At 41.4% G+C, this 20847-nt stretch overlaps 2 protein-coding genes across 2 annotated transcripts in view; one reads left to right on the forward strand and one right to left on the reverse strand.

The window, feature by feature from the left end:
• LOC127045143 (uncharacterized) overlaps window positions 1-20847 on the forward strand; it is a 1042790-nt gene that overhangs the window by 906528 nt on the left and 115415 nt on the right. The window lies entirely within an intron of this gene.
• TPD52 (tumor protein D52) overlaps window positions 1-20847 on the reverse strand; it is a 232757-nt gene that overhangs the window by 106764 nt on the left and 105146 nt on the right. Inside the window, exon 6 of the mRNA XM_050941392.1 lies at window positions 18344-18525. Within this exon, the coding sequence (XP_050797349.1) occupies window positions 18344-18525 (182 nt within the window). The remainder of the gene's footprint in view (window positions 1-18343; window positions 18526-20847) is intronic.

The raw sequence follows: 20847 nt of genomic DNA on the forward strand, positions 1-20847 counted from the left end.
GGATTTAGCCTTCTTTAATTTAAACAATGACTCTTCCTTTTAAAGTTGCAATGTTGGTATGTGGGAACGGGACAACAAGACCAGCAACGCTTAACATTTCTCCCTTGAATTTGGATAAAGTTTGTGATCAAGAGATGGACTGGAGTGCCAGAAATCATGTTTGCTGATCAACAGTGGCAACCATCTCCGTCCTCTGAGGATTTCAACATGACATTCTTGCAATTTTAATCAGAGAGAGACTACATTTTTCACAGCATGGAGACTAACTGTCTGATTATGGTTTTCCTTAAAAGATGTAGAGCAAAGGAGAATCAGACTTTTTTTTTAAAACTTTAGCAAACATTACCAGTGTATAAACATACAATGGGCCAAAGTCAGCCCTGATGTCACACTGGGGAAGAATATGGTCCAAAGTACATAACGCTGACTGGAGGAACACTTCTACTGTGTGAAAATCAGTACTAAGATTTCTACTATTTGGTTGCCTGTATGCCATTACAGAGAAAGAAACTGACACAGGATGGTTGCACTTAGGGTGACCAGATGTCCCGATTTTATAGGGAGAGTCCCAATGTTGGGGTCTTTTTCTTATATAGGCTCCTATTCCCACTCCCCAGTCCCAATTTTTCCACATTTGCTGTCTGGTCACCATAGTTGCACCAGGCTAACTGCAAACCCGAGCCAGTTAAAAAAAGACAGACTTATGCACACATACATTTATACAAAAGGCATAGACCTTTTCCTCTACATGTTTTTCTAAGCAATAAGATATCACCTGCTAATTAGATGTTTCATGCACAAGCAGGTGCAGAATTTGAACTCTACTGATGATGCGAGGTTGCTACTGTTGCACATAATAGAAATTTTTTTTTTAATATTTTCCTTTAAAAATGAGGAAATTACATACAGGAATCTTGTTAAAATACATTTAGGTTGTAGAGTCAAACATTCAAAAAAGTTGGAAAATGCCAGACTATAGATTGCCTGTGCAACCTTAACTCTGCCCCTTTTCTGTGTGCACTGATGTGTGATTGTATACTATGTCCTCCCCAGGACCCTGACTCCTCATTCACTGCACAGGATAGATGATCCTCAGGGAATGAGGCTGCTATTCAAAATGTTTACCCTTATTCAGTTATTGGCCACTGCCTGCCTTACTGCATACCATCCAAAGCCTGCAATGAATGCAGAATTAGTCACTCTTTATGGTCTTTCACTTATCACCCTGATGTCTTAGTGTCTCACAGACATTAATGAATTTGTTTCCTCTTCAGGATAACGAAGTGGCAGAGCCAGAATTGGAACTCAAGATTTCTTGATTCCCAACCTTGTGCTCATTCCTTCAGACCACACTGCCTTACAGCCAGAGGTGCTGAGTATACACAACTCCAGCTGACTTCTGCTGCATTTGCAAGTGCTCAGCACTTCAGCAAGTTATGCCCTGGTGTCTCAGGTTGGGCAACCAGAAATTGGGGAACATGCCCTTAGTGTCCACTTGTCAATTTTAGTATTATGTGACTTGCTGAGCATCACATAGTAACTCTGTAGCAAAGGCAGGGATAGAACTGAGGTCCTTTTGGAGCGCTCACCTGCCTTAAGCAGAAGATCATCTTCCCTCTTACTGTTCTCTACTTCTGCAGCAAATGAAGCAAGGATCCTACAAACAATCTCATTCACGACATAATCCTAATTCATTCCATGATTGTCTCCCATCCTGTGTACTGCATGAGGCAGAAGTGGAAAAATATATGATCATGTAATTAAAGATTGTATCATAATGCATATGCACAAGAGGACCAAATTAGGGTTGCATGAGCAAACTTAATTCTGGCATTTCTTAACTTTTAAATGCTTTAGTTTGCAACTAGAATAGGAGCACCTGTGGCACTTTAGAGACTAACAAATTTATTGTAGCATAAGCTTTCATGGGCTACAGCTCACTTCATCGGATTCATGTAGTGGAAAATACAGAAGGAAGATGTGTATATACACACGGAACATGAAACAACGGGTGTTACCATACACATTATAAGCAGAGTGATCAGTTAAGGTGAGCTGTTGTCAGCAGGAGAGAAAAATAACTGTTTGTAGTGGTAATGAAAATGGCCCCTTTCCAGCACTTGACAAGGAGATATAAGGAACTGTGTGGGGCTGGGGGAAATAAGCATGGGGAAATAGTTTTACTTTGTGTAATGGCCCATCCATATCTATCTATCTTCCGTCTGTATTTTCCACTACATGCATCCGATGAAGTGAGCTGTAGCCCACGAAAGCTTATGCTACAATAAATTTGTTAATCTCTAAGGTGCCACTAGTAGTCCTGTTCTTTTTGTGGATACAGACTAACATGGCTACTACTCTGAAACCTTAGTTTGCAACTATAACTATCTTTTAATATGAGTTTTTTGGTATGTAATATATAATTTTGAGTGCATGTACAAAAGCATGTAGAGGATTTATAAGTTGAATTTTACTTAATTCTTGACAATGAGGTAGCGCTCAGTTTAACCCTCTTTTTTTAAACTGAAATAGCTGTTTAGATTCCAAATGATCACTTAAACATCTTTTAGTTATACAATTGTTATCAGTTAGTAAATAAAAACAAACTAAAGTGCACTGTAAATATGTTTTAGGAAATAAATAATATCTAAGTTGTCTAATGAGAAGGCCTAATTTTAGTATTAGTATTCTGTTAAGTTTTAGATGTTAATCCTTTGCATTTCCAGGTAATTTTCCTGTGATTTATCAAAATGATTATAAATATAGATAGAATGTTAATTTTTGTCTTTGCAGAAAAGTGTCACAATGGGATAAAATCAACAGGTGCTTCTCCATTGACTTCACTGGAACTCCTCCTGCTTACACCACAACTGCATTTGGCCCAGTGTATTACTTTATAAGTGGTCTGGTCTCTTATGTGTGTGTTCTGGCTTTGGTTCTGTTCAATATCTTCATCAATGATTTAGATAATGGCATAGAGAGTACACTTATAAAGTTTGTGGATGATACCAAGCTGGGAGGGGTTGCAAGTGCTTTGAAGAATAGGATTTAAAAATTAAAAATAATCTGGGCAAACTGGAGAAATGGCCTTAAATTGCAGCAATGGCGGTTTAGGTTGGACATTAGGAAAAACTTTCTATCAGAGTGGTTAAGCCTTGGAATAAATTGCCTGGGGAGTTTGTGGAATCTCCATCATGGAGATTTTTAAGAGCAGGTCAGACAAACACCTGTCAGGGATGGTCTAGATCGGTGGTCCCCAATCTTTTCTCGGTGGTGGGTGCCAAACGACGAGCCACTGAGGACCATGGCCAGCGGACAAACATCCGCCGAAATGCTGCCAAGAAGCAGCAACGTCAAGAGGTGTTGCCACTTTTCGGCAGCGATGCCTCTTGATGACACTGCTTTTCGGCAACATTTCGGCGAATGTTTGTCCGCCGGCCAGTACGCGGGCGCACATAGATGTCCCGGCGGGTGTCATGGCACGCGTGGGCACTGCGTTGGAGACCCCCTGGTCTAGATAATACTTAGTCCTGCCTTAAGTGCAGGAAGACCTCTGGACTAAATGACTGCTTGATGTCCCTTCCAGTACCACGACTCTATGACTGTGAATTTAATTCCACTTTGAGAAAGCTACCTTTGTGCCCACAGACAATAGGATCTTGTCTTGTAAGTCCAAACTGAAATTTTAAACAAACAAAAACAACTTAGACATTCTGGGTTTTCAGCAAGAAATGATCCCAATAATAAAAATGAAAATAAGTAACTTGAAAAAGAAGCCAGCAGCAGAAGCATTTAAAAATAGTATTTCTTTACAAGGTAGGTGGCAATTCCCCGCCTAGCCTTCTGTCCCGCCCCAAGCATTTCAATGTGTAGGCAGATTGTTTTTGTTGGTTACTGACATTAAAAGGGAAATGAACTATTATAAGACAAAAACAAAAACAAGATCATATCACCAGTGCAGTACCAGGATCAATTTTTTAAATCTAGCATTGCATTATATTACTGCTAAAAACAAAGTTACATATGAGTTAATGGTTTGCTCAAAATTAAAGTGTTGTCTATTTTCATATTGACCTCCAGGCGTTGGACAGTTATATTATACCTCAAGCTGCAATAATGTCAGAATATCACAAGCTTGGGTCAGTAACTGGGTGGACGAGATCTAGAGGAAACTCAGAACTTGCAAGAAGTAATGTTGGTGACTTAGCAGGAGGCACTGTGTACCAACCCTGAAGAATCTGTACTCCAGCACGGTGACCCAGTTTAGTATTAGGGGGCACTCTACTCTAATGGTGAAATTTTTGCGGTTAGGTCTGAAGATGATCACTGCGGTCATTAAAAATCCCGTGACATTTTTTGCAAGTGTAGGGTTAAGTTTCTGTATCCTGGCAAAATTTTAATTTGGGTAACTGGGTATTCCCACACTTCGTTGCTTCTGTCATCTGAGCTCACTGTACACAACAGAGTCTCCTTGCCTCCCTCCATTCCCACTTCCCTCAAGTTCCCTATGTGTCACCCTTCCATCCCCCTCTATTTCAGTGACCCACTGCAATTCACCTCATGCCAGGGTCTATATGGTGTCACCCATACCAGGGCCTGTCATTCCCCCTTCCCCACTATTGCAGGTGCTCTGTGTGCTCCCCTTTCTCCCTCCCCCATAGTATTGCCCCCCTTTCTCCTCCTCTGAAAGAGATTTTGTGAGCCCCACCATGCCAGGGTCTCTGTATGTCCTCATTCCCCCCCTTCCCTCTCATCCCATTGCCTCTATGTACCCCCAGTTCTCCTCTCTCCCCATACCAGGGTCCTCCATACTCCACCCTCCTCTCCCATGCCAGAGGCTCTGCATATGCCCCTATTCCCCTCTTTCCTCCCGCCATTCATTCAGGGTGTCAACATTTTAAACTGAGATAGGAATACTATTATGTTACAATGTGTTGATGGCTGCCATCAACTGGTTCTTTGTTCTCTAGACTAGTGGTCCCCAAACTTTTTGGCTGGCAGGCGCCAGCCAAAGGACCACTGCGGCGGTGGAGCACCCACCGAAATGCTGCTGAATTTTGGCAGCGACGCCTCTCGATGACGTCGCTTGCCGTTGACAAGCGATGTCCGCGAGAGGCACCCCCGCCAAAATTCGGGAGCGATGCCTCTCAATGATGTCACTTGTCGACAGCAAGCGGCGTCATCGAGAGGCGTCCCCGCCAAAATGCTGCTGAGGCATTTCGGCGGGTGCTCTCCCAGGGGCCAGGACGCGGGCACACCGCGTTGGGGACCCCTGCTCTAGACAATTCCAGAGGTGACTGAAGGCAATAAGTCTGCTAACCAAATGCAAGTGGTGCTGTCTCTCTCTCATTTTCCCCCTCTGGTTTTCTGATTTTCACCAAAACCAATAGGGTTCTGCCCACTGATGCCTAGAACATTCCCTGAGGTACGGGAATTAATCAGATGAGGCATTCAACAGTTATTAGTGTTATTTCTAAACAGAGAAATGCCATCAAGCTGAGCATTGGGCCGTGCAAGCTCAGCCAATTATGCTCTACCTGGATGTTTCAGTTGGATACAGTATTCCTCATTTTTTAATTTATTTTACATCATCTGTTATGATGTTATGTCGTCTTACTGTACAGGTAGAAAGACATTATTCTTTCCCTTACAGATTATAAAATAATATACAGGATGCACCAAGTGGGAATAACGAACAATAGGGTGAAGGAAGGAAGGAATAATGTGGTTTACAGCAAAATCATGAGGTTATTCAGCTTGGTTGTGCACACATTATGATGGCTCAGTTACACTATTTTGTTCTGTTTAAAAAATATTTTTATAATAATAATATAAATTTACTCACATTGTGGCATTGCAGAAGAGCTGAGTCTTAAGGAACAAGTAAAGACAGAGATGGCCTGCCAGACAAGAATTATAAGGTCGCGCCAAAGCACCGGGGGGCAATACAGAAGAAACAGAGATGCTCCTGGAAGCAGATGAACAGGGTAGAGAGATGGCACTACTGGCAGTGATACTGGCAGAGATAACTTTTGTCTAATGTTGCTATGTGCTTTAAAGTAGATGTCGGGTTTCAATCTAAAAAAGGCTGCACTCACCCTTTGTGGGGAACGAAGTGATTCATATGTATGTTTACAGTGTATGTGTATATGAATGTGATACATATAATTATTCCCTCCACTATCCCTAATACTAGTGGGTGTATTTTCTACTGCAATCATCCTATTAGTCATGGCAGATTTCTATGGGAAACGAGATGCGGGAGCGCACTTTCTAACTGGCAGTAGCAGTTGCTCATGGTGTGCACGAGTTTGTTAACATAAACACTAGCGAATGGTGGGCCTAGATGGCACCTCTAGCTGGTACAGGACCATGATACTTTGACCAATGTGTTTGCTGGCCCTTTCAAGTGCGAAGTAGAGAATCCTGCCCTGCTACTTCCATTGGGGGTAGAAAAAAGAGACTCCATATGCTCTCTTCCTCCTAGTTGCCTAGTGCAGAAGGTAAAACCTAGAACATGCTTTACAAAACTTGTTAATAAAGTCTGTAAAATGATTTGCTTCTATTTAGGAAGACAATGTAAAAGTAAGAATTATCATGATCATTACAGTATATTTACTATACTATGTGCAAAATTACACTTTAAAAGGACAGATTTGGTCACTGTCTTTTTTTTTTTTTTTCACTGCTTAGAATGATACTATGGACATCTGAAATGGAAATCTGCATCTCTACTACATATTTCTTTCTTGTCAGTTAAAATGAGGTAGGACCATAAGCTAAAATAGGGAAAGAAAAAGTTAAAAATTAGACAAGTTAGATATATTAGAGTCACTAGGGCCTAACGAAAATACATCCTAGAACAGTGGTTTTCAAACTTTTTTTCTGGACAACCCGGTTGAAGAAAATTGTTAATGCCCGTGACCCAATAGAGCTGGGGATGAGGAGTTTGTGGTGTGGGAGGGGCTCAGGATTCAGGCAGACGGTTGAGCTGCGGGGTGGGGCTGGGAATGAGCGGCTCAGAGTGTGGGAAGGGGCTCTGGGCTGGGGCAGGGGTGTGGGAGGGGCTCTGGGATGGGGCTGGTGATGAGAGGTTTGGGATGCAGGCGGGGGCTCTGGGCTGGGGGTTGGGGTGTGGGAGGGGATCAGGGCTCTGAGCTGGGGGTGCAGACTCTGGGATGAGGCCAGGGATAAGGGGTTTGGGGTGCAGGAAGGGGCTCTAGGAGGGGGGTTTGGGGCACAGGCTTATCTCAGGCGGCTCCCGGTCAGCGGTGCAGTGGGGGTGCTAAGGCAGGCTTCCTGCCTGTCCTGGCACCACCGACCACACAGTGCCCCGGAAGCAGCCAGCAGCAGGTCTGGCTCCTAGGTGGAGGTGCACAAGCTGCTCCGTGTGGCTCTCGCTCACAGACACTGAACCCCCTCCCAGTTCCCATTGGCTGGTTCCCGGCCATTGGGAGTGCGGAGCTGGTGCTCAGGATGGGGGCAGGGCACAGAGCCCCATGGCCCCGCCCCCGCCTAGGAGCCGGACTTACTGCTGGCTGATTCCAGGCTGCAACGCGGTGAAAGAACAGGTAGGAACTAGCCTGTCTTAGCCTGGCAGCACTGCTGACAGGACTTTTAACAGCCTGGTCAGCGGTGCTGACCAGACTCGCCACAACCCAGTGCCTTCCATTCCGCAACCCAATACTGGGTCACAACCCACAGTTTGAAAACCACTGTTCTAGAACACTCAAGGAGCTGACTGAGGAGATATCTGAGCTACTAGCAATTATCTTCAAAAAGTCATGGAAGAGAGTGAGATTCCAGAGGACTGGAGAATGGCAAATACAGAGCCAATCTATAAAAAGGGGAATGAGGACAACCCAGGAAATTACAGATCAGTCAGTTGAACTTCAGTACCTGGAAAGATAATGGAGCAAATAATTAAGCAATCAATTTGCAAAACACCTAGAAGATAATGTGATAAGTAACACTCAGCATGGATTTGTCAACAACAAATCATGTCAAACCAACCTAATAGCTTTCTTTGACAGGGTAACAAGCCTTGTGGATGGGGGGAAGTGATAGATCTGTTATATCTTGACTTCAGATACTGTCTTGCATGACCTTTTCATAAACAAACTATGGAAATACCACCTAGATGGAGCTAGTATAGGGTGGTTGCATAATTAATTGGAAAACTGTTCCCAGAAAGTAGTTATCAGTGGTTCACAGTCATGGTGGAAGGGCAAATCAAGTGTGGTCCTGTAAGAATCAGGTCCGGTTCTGTTCAATATCTTCATCAATGATTTAAATAATGGCATATAGAGTACACTGATAAAGTTTGTGGACAATACCAAGCTGGGAGGGGTTGCAAGTGCTTTGCAGGATAGGATTAAAATTCAAAATGATCTGGACAAACTGGAGAAATGGTCTGAAATAAATAGGATGAAATTCAATAAGGACAAATGCAAAGTACTCCACTTAGGAAGGAACAGTCACTTGCACACAGACAAAATGGGAAATGACTGCCTAGAAAGGAGTACTGAAGAAATGGATCTGGGGATCAGAGTGGATCACAAGCTAAATATGAGTTAACAGTGTACCACTGTGGTAAAAAAAAAAAGCACTCATCATTCTGGGATGTATTAGCAGGAGTGTTGTAAGCAAGGTATGAAAAAGTAATTCTTCCCCTCTACTCCACGCTGATTAGACCTCAACTGGAGTACTGTGTCCAGTTCTGGGTGCCACATTTTAGGGAAGATGTGGACAAATTGGAGAAAGTCCAGAGAAGAGCAACAAAAACGATTAAAGGTCTAGAAAACATGATATATGAGGGAAGACTGAAAAAAATGAGTTTGTTTAGTCTGGAGAGAGAAGAGAAGACTGAGAGGGGACATGATAACAGTTTTCAAGTACATAAAAGATTGTTACAAGGAGGAGAGTGGTAAATTGTTCTCATTGACCTCTGAGGATAGGACAAGTAGCAATGGGCTTGAACTGTAGCAAAGGTGGTTTAGGCTGGACATTAGGAAAAACTTCAGGATGGTTAAGCACTGGAATAAATTACCTAGAGAGATTGTGGAATCTCCGTCATTGGAGAGTTTTAAGACCAGGTTAGACAAACTCCTGTCAGGGATGGTCAGATAATACTTAGTCCTGCTTTAAGTACAGGAGACTGGACTAGAAGACTTCTTGAGGTCCCTTTCAGTCCTATGATTCTATGATTTTATTAACACACTGGCAAAAACACAGGAAGCCATCAGACACATATCTATACTACAACTCCTACCAGCCCTAACCCAGGTAAGAATTTTTTTTTTTTTTTGGTAAAAATCCTAATCACAGACAAAACCATCCTGGCATTTATGCACAGTCTGTGGTCAAGCAACGCATTTCAGCAGATGCATACTTTTAATCAGATGCATAGTCCCACTAAAGACAACTTGAGTATTCAGAAGTGTAAAATAGCACATGTGATAAGTGCTCTATTCGATCAGCATCAAAAGAGGTAACTCTTGTGCAAATATGGGTAGGTGCACAAACTTTGTAGGTGTGACTTTGAGGCCAGTTGTTATATTTTGGCCAAACGTCTGAAAACCAAGGGCTCGTCTACACTTAAAATGCTGCAGCGGTGCAGCTGAGCCACTGTGGTGCTTCAATGTAGATGCAACCCATGACAGGAGGGCTTACCCCATTGGCACAGGTAATCCACCTCTCCGAGAGGTAGTAGTTATGTCAATGGGAAAAGCACTCCCATCGACATAGCACTGTCTACACTGGGAGTTAGTCTGCTATAACTGTGTCGCTCAGTGGTTTGTCTTTTCCACAGCCCTGCGTGACATAGTTATACCAACATAAATTGCTAGTGCAGATCAAGCCTAAGAAATATAAATTAAAATATTGTGCTTAACACTTTATTAATGTAAAATTTAAATCTTATATTTTCCTTTTCTTTGATGCACATTAAACATTTTCAATTATTTTTATAGTGAGGCTTGAAAAAAGGAATGGTAGAAATGTGGCGGGGGGGGGTTGTTTGTTTGGTTGTTTTTTTTACAGCTGATTGGGAAAATTCCAACACAATATTTTTTGTTAAAATTCGCCTATTTATCAAAATGTTTCATAGAGATGGTTCAATTTTGACAAAGTTCTGCTGGAAACGAGGCAGAGTTCTGATGGAAATCTGACTAATTTCCCGCCAGCTCACCTAGTCAGCTCCTCATTACCGGGGACCACATGGTTTCTAGAGTCCGAGGCAGCCAGCCAGGTGAACTGCCTCTGAGTTGGGGACCCCAGGGCTTCCAAATCCACAGCAGTCCACCAGACAGACTAACGCAGAGCTAGCACTCCATTCCCTTTCATGGGGATTTTTGAAATTAGGGTGTTTTGGTCCAACTGGAATGAAACCAAATTTTGAAATATTGAAATCATCTACTACCGGAATCTCTCACTCCACCTAGCTCTAATTTTTTTAAAACATGTTTTAATCTTAAATATCTACACTTCATCCATCATCATTACTGGAAACAGTACAGCTCAAATTGTCTTAATTAAACATACCTGCTAGCAGGGCCGTTCCTACCCATACGCAAAATACGCAACTTCGCAGGGCACCAGGAAATTTGGGGCACCACATTTCCTGGTGCCCTGCGCAGCTGCGTGCTGCTCTAGCCCCTGCTCCACCTCTTCCCCATGGCCCCGCCCCCACTCCCCTGAGAACTGAAGCAGGGGTTGGGCCTGCATTCACCGGTGCCACGGGTGAGTGCTGGGGGGCAGTTTCACCCTGCCCCCCCAAGCCTGCTTCTGCCCCCCAATGGAGGCCTGGGGCCAGCCTCTCCCCCCCACCCGCCATGGGGGCTGCATAGGGCCCCAGAATGACTAGGGACAACCCTGCCTGCTAGGGGAAAAAAACCCAACAAACTACATAAAAAAATACTTTTAGAATAATTAGTTTCACTTCCTAACATATAAAATAATTTTAATATAGAAAACAAAAGCATGTAAATGTTTCCCAAATAAAATTCACCTTGGCAACCATCCAAGCAGTATAAATATTTTGGAATAGTTTACAAAAATAACATTACCTAATGTTTTATGAAGGTCATGAAGCTGTCATGCTCTGAATTGCAACTAGCATCATCTGATTTCTTTCCCTCCTTCTCCCCTCCTCCCCCACGCAAATTTGGCACAGACTAAAAGGTGTTAAGTAAATTGCCATAGGATATATTGGAAATCCCTGCAACAGCTGCACATGCAAACTTTAAAAAGTACCTTTTAGATTCTGTAACCTGATAAAGTTGCTGGAGGGTTACAAAAGCCTTCGAAAACGAAGCAACATCAGACTGGCAAAGACAGGGGTCCTGCAATCCCACATTTCAGAAAACTGCCAAAAGTCATTGTGCTTTTACTGGGAATGGTCATTAATGATACAGGTGCAGACCTTGCAAGAAACAAAATCAGCAAAACTCCTTCCCATACTTAACAGTTCTTAAGAATGTCATCCAGTGATGACAGACACAGGTTGTAACAGAACCTTTCTGTCATGGTTTATATTATTGTTCTTTCTGGGAGATGTATTAAAAATGGGCACTATTTTTTTGAAGGCTTTGTTCCCTTTCTACCCAAAAGGAAAATCTTTCAGCTACAGAAAAAACACAATCTAGCATAGTACTATTTTTCCATAGTATCTATTTGTCTTGCATATTATCACTGGGCGGATTACAAATCATTTCACAGGACCTACACTTTTTACAGGAACTTTATATACGATTAAATAATGCATGCAAGGAAAGATGATGTTTTTAATAACTGCAATATTAAAATATTATGTATTTAGTAATGCCCCATATCCATATTTTCTTGTTCTGCAAGAATGACAGTAATATCTTTGTAACATCAAATAAATCCTACATGGCAACATGCTATTAGTGGACAAGTGCATTCCTAGTTTAACTCCACTGGCATTACACCAGCAGTGCATATGGTCCATAGTAAACTGACTATACTCCAGATATGGCAGATTCTGATCCCAATGCAGGCAAACATCAATAATGATGGATCACACTAATAACAGACTTTACAAATTCAATGAAGTACAGTAATATTTTCCAAAAGGAGAAACAGACAATGAATTGCAAGAAAAGACGTTTCTAGTCTTCACTTTCCCATTATATTCATTGTTTTTGAACCTCTGTCAGTACTGTTTCCAGGATTTCTTTTAACCAGAAGTGGTTTCAACTCAAGGTTGCAAATTATCTTACATAATGGTGAGAAAGGCTGGGCCAAAACTTTTTGGCCAAAACATTTTTTGGAGGAAAATGTAAATGCTGTATTGTTTGCATTGATGAAAAGAAACTAAACAAAAAAAAATCCAAAGAAAATCAAAGTGTTTCATTTTGATATTTTTGAAACAAAACGTTTTGATATTTTGATTGAATAATTTTACTTAAATTTCTTTCAATTTTATTTTAAAAAATTAAAAATGTTTGAAGAGCCCAAAATTGAAATGAAACATTTTGTTTCAAGTAAAACAAAATGTTTTGGGTCGACCTAAAACTTTTTATTTTTCGTAACTGCCAGCAAACCAAAAAATCAGATACTTGCACAGTTCTCGTGCAGATATATTCTAGGGGATTATGAGGTGGCTGCTCTGCAGTTACTTAATAAAAGGAAATACTCTAGCCATGAAAAAGGAAGGGAAAATATTTAATAAATAAATAAGTAAATATTTAATTAAATAAAATATATATCTTCCTTTGCCCAGCAGTACAAGGATTTTATGCTGGATGGAATTTGCTTCCCTGGAAGAGGCAAAAATAATTGAGGGAATTAGGATTTTTAGAAGCTGGTTAATAGGCACAGGCTCCTCAGAACAGGTCTACAAGAGTTTTGTTTGCTTTGAAGAACGAAAAGTCAGCCTGCAGCTCAAAGATTGCGCTGGATAATGAAAGGTAGGTTTTATTATGATCTAGGAGACTATAAACTAATTCTAGATGATTGTTCTAGAGCAACGGTTCTCAAATTGTGGATCGGGACCCAAAGTGGGTCGTGACCCCATTTTAAAGGGGTTGCTAGGGCTGGTGTTAAGACTTGCTGGGGCCCAGGGCTGAAGCCGAAGACTGAGCCCCACTGCCTGGGGTCAAAACCCCAGCGTGGCTGGGCTCAGGCTTTGGCTTCAGCCCTGGGCATGAGAGCTCAGGTTACAGCCTGCCCTTCCCTGAGGCTGAAGTTCGTCTTTGGCCTCCAAACCCAAGGCAGCAGCTTTGGCCTCGCCAGCCTGGGGAGTCGGGACTTGGGGGGGTTCAGGCCCAAGACCCTCCTGGAATCTTGTAATAATTTCTGTTGTCAGAAGGGGGTCACGGTGCAATGACCCTGGTTCCAGAGCAGGGGTCGGCAACCTTTCAGCAGTGGTGTGCCGAGTCTTCATGTATAAACTCTAATTGAAGGTTTCGCATGCCAGTAATACATTTGAACATTTTTTAGAAGGTCTCTCTCTAAGTCTATAATATATAATCAAACTACTGTTATATGTAAAGTAAACAAGGTTTTCAAAATGTTTCAGAAGCTTTATTTAAAATTAAATTAAAAATGCAGATCTTATTAGTTTAGTGTGATCCTTGCCCTTGCTTTTCCCTGCTGAGTTTTCCAGTGTCTGGTAGCACCTATTTAGATACTTTAAGCTGCACCCAGGCTTCTGAGTTATAAGTTGATAACTGGCTGGCAGGAGGTCAGCGGCTGGAACTCCATCCAGATTGGCAGCTGAGGTGAGTGGAGCTGGCGGCTGGTAGGGCTGAGCAGGGCCGGAAGCCTGGACCCTGGCTGACAGGGGGCCTGCACTGGAACTCCAACTGGAAGCAAAGTGAGTGGGGCTGTGGAGGGGACCCTGGCTGGCAAGGGGCCAGCAGCAGGAACCCCAGAGCAGCGGCGGGCTGAACAGCTCAACCCACCGCCGCTCTGGGGTTTCCACAACAGATTCCTGCCAGCTGGGGTCTCAGACCACTGTCAGCCTGGGGTTCCATCCCCCAGGCCAGCAGCTGGTGCTGAGTGGGACCAGAGGCGGGACCACAGCTTGCAGGAGCCAGTGATGGAAACCTCAGAGCAGCAGCAGGCTGAGCAGCTTAGCCCGCCACTTATCTGGGATTTCGGCTGCTGGCTCCTTGCCAGCTGGGGTCTCAGCCCGCCGCCAGCCTGGGGTTTCTTCCCCCAGGCCAGCAGCGGGTGCTGAGTGGGGCCAGCGGCGGGACTCCAGCTGGTAAGGGGCCAGCAGCAGGAACCTCAAAGCGATGGCAGGCTGAGCAGCTCAGCCCGCCTCACGTGCCATCAAAAACTGGCTCGTGTGCCACCTTTGGCAGGCGTGCCATAGGTTGCCGACCCCTGTTCTAGAGTAATAAGCCAAAGTTATCAAGGAAACATTGCAGGTTCATTACTTGAGACAGGATTATTTATGGGCAAAAAGTACATTTCCTCCTCCTTTTTTCATATTGATATCAAAACAGTACCACTTTTGGGGAGTTTAACATTCCTGAAAAGAGAGGAACAAATTAAAACGAGATCTGCAGTACAAGTCACACTAGAATAGGTATGACAGTATAGTTCTACTCTGCAAAGTGACTTGTAGAATAGCATCACAAGGTTCCATTTCTGTTTCAGTAACTGCAGATTAGATCTAAATTTTTTCTGAATTGTTAGTTTAGCCCTCTACATTCAATATGCAATCTGAAAGTCAAGATATCTCCCTTCTGGCTCATAGTCTACCAACAATAAATATCCACAAACAGAACTTTATAAACATTTCTGTTGGCAGTGAGAGTCACAATATCATACAATCCACTCTCCAGCTAGATTGACTCTACAGTGCTAATAGAAAGTATAATACATTCTTATTATGATCACCAGTATGAGTAGAGATGGCTCTAATCCAGTAGTTCTCAAGCTATACACCATTGTGGGCTACATCCAATACTACCTGTGTGGCCCTCAGGATGTCAAATGGGCCACAGCTCTGTGCTGATTGGATTGCAAAGGCCTACAGGTTGAGAACCACTACTCTAAACCCACACAAAGAACATATATGAGGATATATATAAAAGAGGATGATATTCTTATCTTGTCACTTTCTACAATAGAACCATGTTAGCATCTTCTGCCAAAATAAGGATTTTTGCAGGGGGTAGGGGGTAAAAATGATTATTCATTTGCTTCCAAACTGGAACTCAGTCTCCGTCTCTGTCTCAGGTGAGAGACACATGAATATCCAAAGCAGAGTCTCCACACATTATTTATACCAGGTTCTTATTAAACATAAGAAGGTTGTATTGTTCTGAGAATGCAACCTTAATTTTGTAAAATCAATGCACTGCTGTCATTAGTCTGCATTCAGACTGAGTAATCAGACAAGCAAAGGCATGACCTTCCCACTTATTCCTACTCATGCGGCATTGACTTCAAGACATAGTTATGACTACTTAAATGTTAATACATCTAGCCAAGATAACAGTTTCCAGATTTGCTTTTGATCCAAAAGTCTCTTGTGCGCGCACACAGACCAATGTGCCAAGTTTTGGATAACTAATTCAGCTATGTGCTATAGGAAGAAGACATCTCATAATATAACTGTTGACACTAAAACAAAAACAGTCAGATACTAACATCACTCCCATGTCAATTTCATCAAAATTAATATACTTGTTTATATGCGAATTTAAAAACAAACAGGGGCTAATCTTGCACTTGTTCTGGAGTATCTGTGGGGAGTTAAGTGATGTGGTAGTAATTTAGTTGAGCTCTATACCACCAACTCCTCAGCCCCACCCCAATCCACCTACCACAAAGCATGTACAAATGTAAACCTTAAAGGTAAGATAGGGAAAAGGAACGCTAGAGATGGGTCCATACAGCCACAAACACTTGTCTGCCTATTGGTCTTGAGGACAAATTTCTTTAAGATACATTTCTTCTCTTTCCTGTGCTATGTTCTGGTCACCAAAATATGATGCAATGTCTTGTTAACACACGACATCCTGATTGCCATGATTACTGATCACTCTCATTGTATGATCTACATTAACCACAGACTTTCACATTTTCTATCTTAATCTTTTATAAGCAAATTTATTATAGTAATAGCTCAAATTTTATATCATCATAATATTAAATCAAGAATCTAAATAAACTGTGTACATAAAATTCACTAGAACTACGTATAAAGGAGGGATTTTCTTTTGCCTTTTCCCCCCTGAATTTTCTCTTTTCCGCATTTTAAATTTAGTTGCCTTGAATATATAATATAGATTGATTCTATAGACCTGATCCTGAGAGCGCTGAGAGTACTGAGCTCTCAATGAAGTCAATAGGGCTGGAGAACTTTCTTCGGAGATGCTCACCACATCGCAGAATGAAGCCCCCTTTATTTTTAACCTATGTATAACCTGAACTGCGAAATTACCTTGTTTATTTCATGTCTGTGTCAAAAAATGTACAAATAATATTCATGTCACGTGCTATCTACTTTATAGTTGTCAATCATATCTGCTTGAAAGTCACAGGCCTGTCAAACATATCTGTTGTCAGAAAGGCAACACTACAAAAATCACTATGCCGTTATTTTAGAAAAACATTAGGGAGCAAAATTATGAATACGCAAATGCTGTTTGATTACAAAATTACACTAGAGTCTTATGCACGAACTTGTTATTTCAAATTTAAAACTTTTGGAAATCAAAATACTCTAGAGTTGGCTTTTATTGTCAAGATAGTTTAAGACTATTATTTTAGATATGGTAATGAGGGGTTTCATCCAACCCAAATATTTTCAAACCTTTTTTAGTTTGTTTTTTTTTTTAATTGGGGTGTAGATTTAAATATACCATAATGTTGTGAACTCAAGCACAACAACATTGTGCTAATGCACGAAAACTAAAGAGTGAAAGTGAACTGAATAATGAAAGTGAATTTTCATTCTCGATGTGCTCAAGTTTTCACAAAAAAATACATTTTCAGTAAATGTTTGGTTTTACAACTTTGATATACTGATGCCTCTTGCAGTTATTGACAAGACAGCTACTGGACAAAAGAGTAAACCCACTTGCCAGATTCAGATAAGAAAGACAAGAAGGGTGCTCCCACCAGCAAGGTCCAAGGGCAAGAACCTGGTGAGAAGCCCTGTTCCCCAGCAGCTGCAAATAAGGCAAGAAACGATATCTCTACTAGGGTGCTGTCCCCAGAGGTTTCTGAGGCTCTATCTTTTATGATCAGCCTCTGGCATTAGGTGTCTGATAAATCTAAAACTCCACCCTCCTCTGGCTGCTGGAAGGGAAAAGAAATTGTCTCTTCTTGCCTCACCAGAGCCTCCAGTCTGCTGCCAGAGGGTGGGTCTGCGCTACCCTGCTCCTCCCCAGTCCCTGTTTTTGGGACTCCTTCCTCATTTCAGTTCCTGGTCTCCTTTGCTGCTCATAGGAATCATGCTCCTGCATGAGAAAGCTAACAGCTTCACCAAACACTACAAGTTTCAGGTTAGCAAAAGTGAAACTGAGCTGTTAATTTCATGCTGCTACCATTGCCACTGGGCAACCTGCAACCCAGGGGCAGAAGTATGGAGCGATCTCTGAAAAGTGAGGAAGACAACAATAAATCCAGTTTATATTCAGTTCACATCTGTAATGCTATCTTCTTTGTACTCATAACAGCAGTAAAATCTTTCTCCTCAAAAAAATAAAGCTTATTTTCTACAGAAATAGATGGTTTTAACTCATTATTTCTTTTGAAACCAACATCTACAAATACAGGAATCTGACATTTCATGCATATATTTTGCTCTTCAGAAAAGCTTACACAAATATATTACTGGTGCACTCATCTAGAAACGGGCAATGAATCTAAACTGGATCATATTTATCCATTTATGCCATCACAATTTATCTTAGTCCAGTTGTTCATTATTTATTTGTGGCCAATGTACATTTCAAGGTGGAAAGATAAAATTCCGACAACTTAAAAAGCTGAACTGAAAGAAGACAGAAAACATTAACAAATAAATTATTTTGGATCTCCAGTTAATGTTCTGTTTACGAATCACACATTCAACATAAGTAATTGCGCTCTGGGCTTTAAGAATTGTAAAATTTTTGTGCCTATGATTGATAACGTAAGGGCAAAAGCAAATCTTTTTGTGATTTGGATTAATTCTCCACCTGAAATCTACAGTTTAGCAGTTTAAAATCTATACATTCCAAAGAGACCCTATCTGAGATCATTCCAAAGAGATTTCTGACTACCTAGGTGGGTAGTCAGAAATCTTTTCTGATTGGTTTCTGAAATGGTTTTCTTGAAAATTTTATTCATTTACCACAATAGTATTACTTACTCTCCATCTACTTCTGGTCGTTTGCACACACAGTGAAACTTGCCACCGAAATCTATATAAAGATCATCTTCTACAATGTGGAAGATTTGACCAAGGACAATTTTGTCTTTGGCAGGCCCCATCTGAACTAAAGGAGAGCGTCTCAACATGGATGCAAAGGATTCTACATTCTTTGAAGGCACCTACAGATAAATATAAAAAAGAAAAAATGTGATATATATATTTCCATACATAAAATGCAACTGATGTCTAAACAAATACTAAATCTTATTTTTAATATATAAACAAGAGCCATTCACTACAATATAATTCAAGATTTCATGTTCTTGGCACATTTTTTGTAAATTCTCTCCTTTTTGAGAGGACTTCAGTTATGGTATATTATTTCTCTGATCCAAAACATTTCATGTATTAAAAAGGGCAATATTTTAACAGTTCAGCTACACAGTATAGAGATGATAAATAATACTTTGCACCTATGTAGTAAGGCATATCTTCAAATTGTTCTACAAACAATAACTAATCAATAATTTAATAGCAAAAGTGAAACTGAGCTGTTAATTTCATGCTGCTACCATTGCCACTGGGCAACCTGCAACCCAGGGGCAGAAGTATGGAGCGATCTCTGAAAAGTGAGGAAGACAACAATAAATCCAGTTTATATTCAGTTCACATCTGTAATGCTATCTTCTTTGTACTCATAACAGCAGTAAAATCTTTCTTTAAAAGGTATATTTCCTAATTGATATGATCTGCTTGCATGTAGAACCTCATTAAAATTAATTTTAATTTACTACATTTTGCTTCCTCATTGAAAATGCACTCAAGTACATTTGGCAAGACATTACTGACTGTAATTATTTTTTAATTTTTGACAATTTAGCTTTTTGGCTTTTGTATTTAAATAATAAAAGGAACAGTCCAACTTATGGATTAATGCTTACAGCTTTTTTATTAACGCCCCACATATAAGCATGGAAAATATTTCATCGGAGTAATGATATGGAAGTACATATACAAACTTGTTTTTTTTAAATACCCATAGAGCAGTGAGTCTCAAACTTTTATATTGGTGACTCCTTTCACACAGCAAGCCTCTGAGTGTGACCCTGTCATGGTATTATTCTCCAAACTGAACTTTAGCGTCCAAAAGATGGGGTACCAGCATGAATTCCTCTAAGCTTGATTACCAGCTTAGGACCTGTAGCGCTGCCACCAACCAGGAATTCCAGTGCCTGGTACACTCTGGTCCCCCCAAAACCTTGCCAGGGGACCCCCAAGACCCAGACCCTCTGGATCTTAACACAAGGAAAGAAAACCCTTTCCCCCACCGTTGCCTCTCCCAGGCTTCCCTTCCCTGGGTTACCCTGGAAGATCACTGTGATTCAAACTCCTTGAATCCTTAAACAGACAGGAAAATTCACCTTCCTCCCTCCTTCTCTCTCCTCCTCCCAGACTCTCCCTGAGAGAGAAAATAATCGTAACACAGAGAGAAAATTAACCTCTCTCTTCCCCTTCCCTCCTTTCTCCCCATCAAGTCCCTGGTGAATCCAGACCCAGTCCCCTGGGGTCTCACTAGAATAAAAAAACAATCAGGTTCTTAAACAAGAGAAAGCTTTTAATTAAAGAAGGAAAAACAGTAAAAATTATCTTTGTAAACTTAAGATGGATTAGGTACAGGGTTTTTCAGCTATAGACACTGGAAATACCCTCCGAGCCTAAGTATACAAGTACAAATTAAAATCCTTCCAGCCAAACACACAATTGAACTCCTTCCAGCCAAATGCACATTTGCAAATAAAGAAAACAAATATAAGCCTAACTCGCCTTATCTACCTAGCACTCACTATTCTGAACTTATAAGAGGCTGTATCGGAGAGATTGGAGAGAAACCTGGTTGCACGTCTGGTCACTCTCAGAACCCAGAGAGAACAACCACCAAAAAAAAACAGCACACACAAAAAACTTCCCTCCTTCAAGATTTGAAAGTATCCTGTCCCCTGATTGGTCCTCTGGTCAGGTGACAGCCAGGCTTACTGAACTTGTTAACCCTTTACAGTCAAAAGAGATATGAAGTACTTCTGTTCTATTAACTCTTACTTATCTGTTTATGACAGACCCCCATTACAAATTAAAGAACACTTTTAAAAAAATATTAAATGCTGGAGGTGAAGCGGGGTTTGAGGATAGAGGCTGATCGTTTGCGACCCCCCTTCATGTAATAACCTTGCGACTCCCAGAGGGGTCACAACACCCAGTTTGAGATGCAATCTCTATGGCAGAGGTTAACAACACCTTTTTCCCCTCTTTCATACACCAAAATCTCAAAACAAAACCCTTGAATTCAAGTGCCTACTGGTAAAATACATAGAACACTATTTTTTCCCCTTGAAGACAATTGGGGACCACAAATCCTTCTCCTTAAGCAAAAGGAGACCTCCCCCTTCTCTACTTGGTTTCAGGGAGGCCTGCTCCCCTAAGTCCCCAATCTGTCTCTCTGGTGA

This window comes from Gopherus flavomarginatus, chromosome 2 (assembly GCF_025201925.1).
Source record: "Gopherus flavomarginatus isolate rGopFla2 chromosome 2, rGopFla2.mat.asm, whole genome shotgun sequence".
NCBI classification, from domain to species: domain Eukaryota; kingdom Metazoa; phylum Chordata; order Testudines; family Testudinidae; genus Gopherus; species Gopherus flavomarginatus.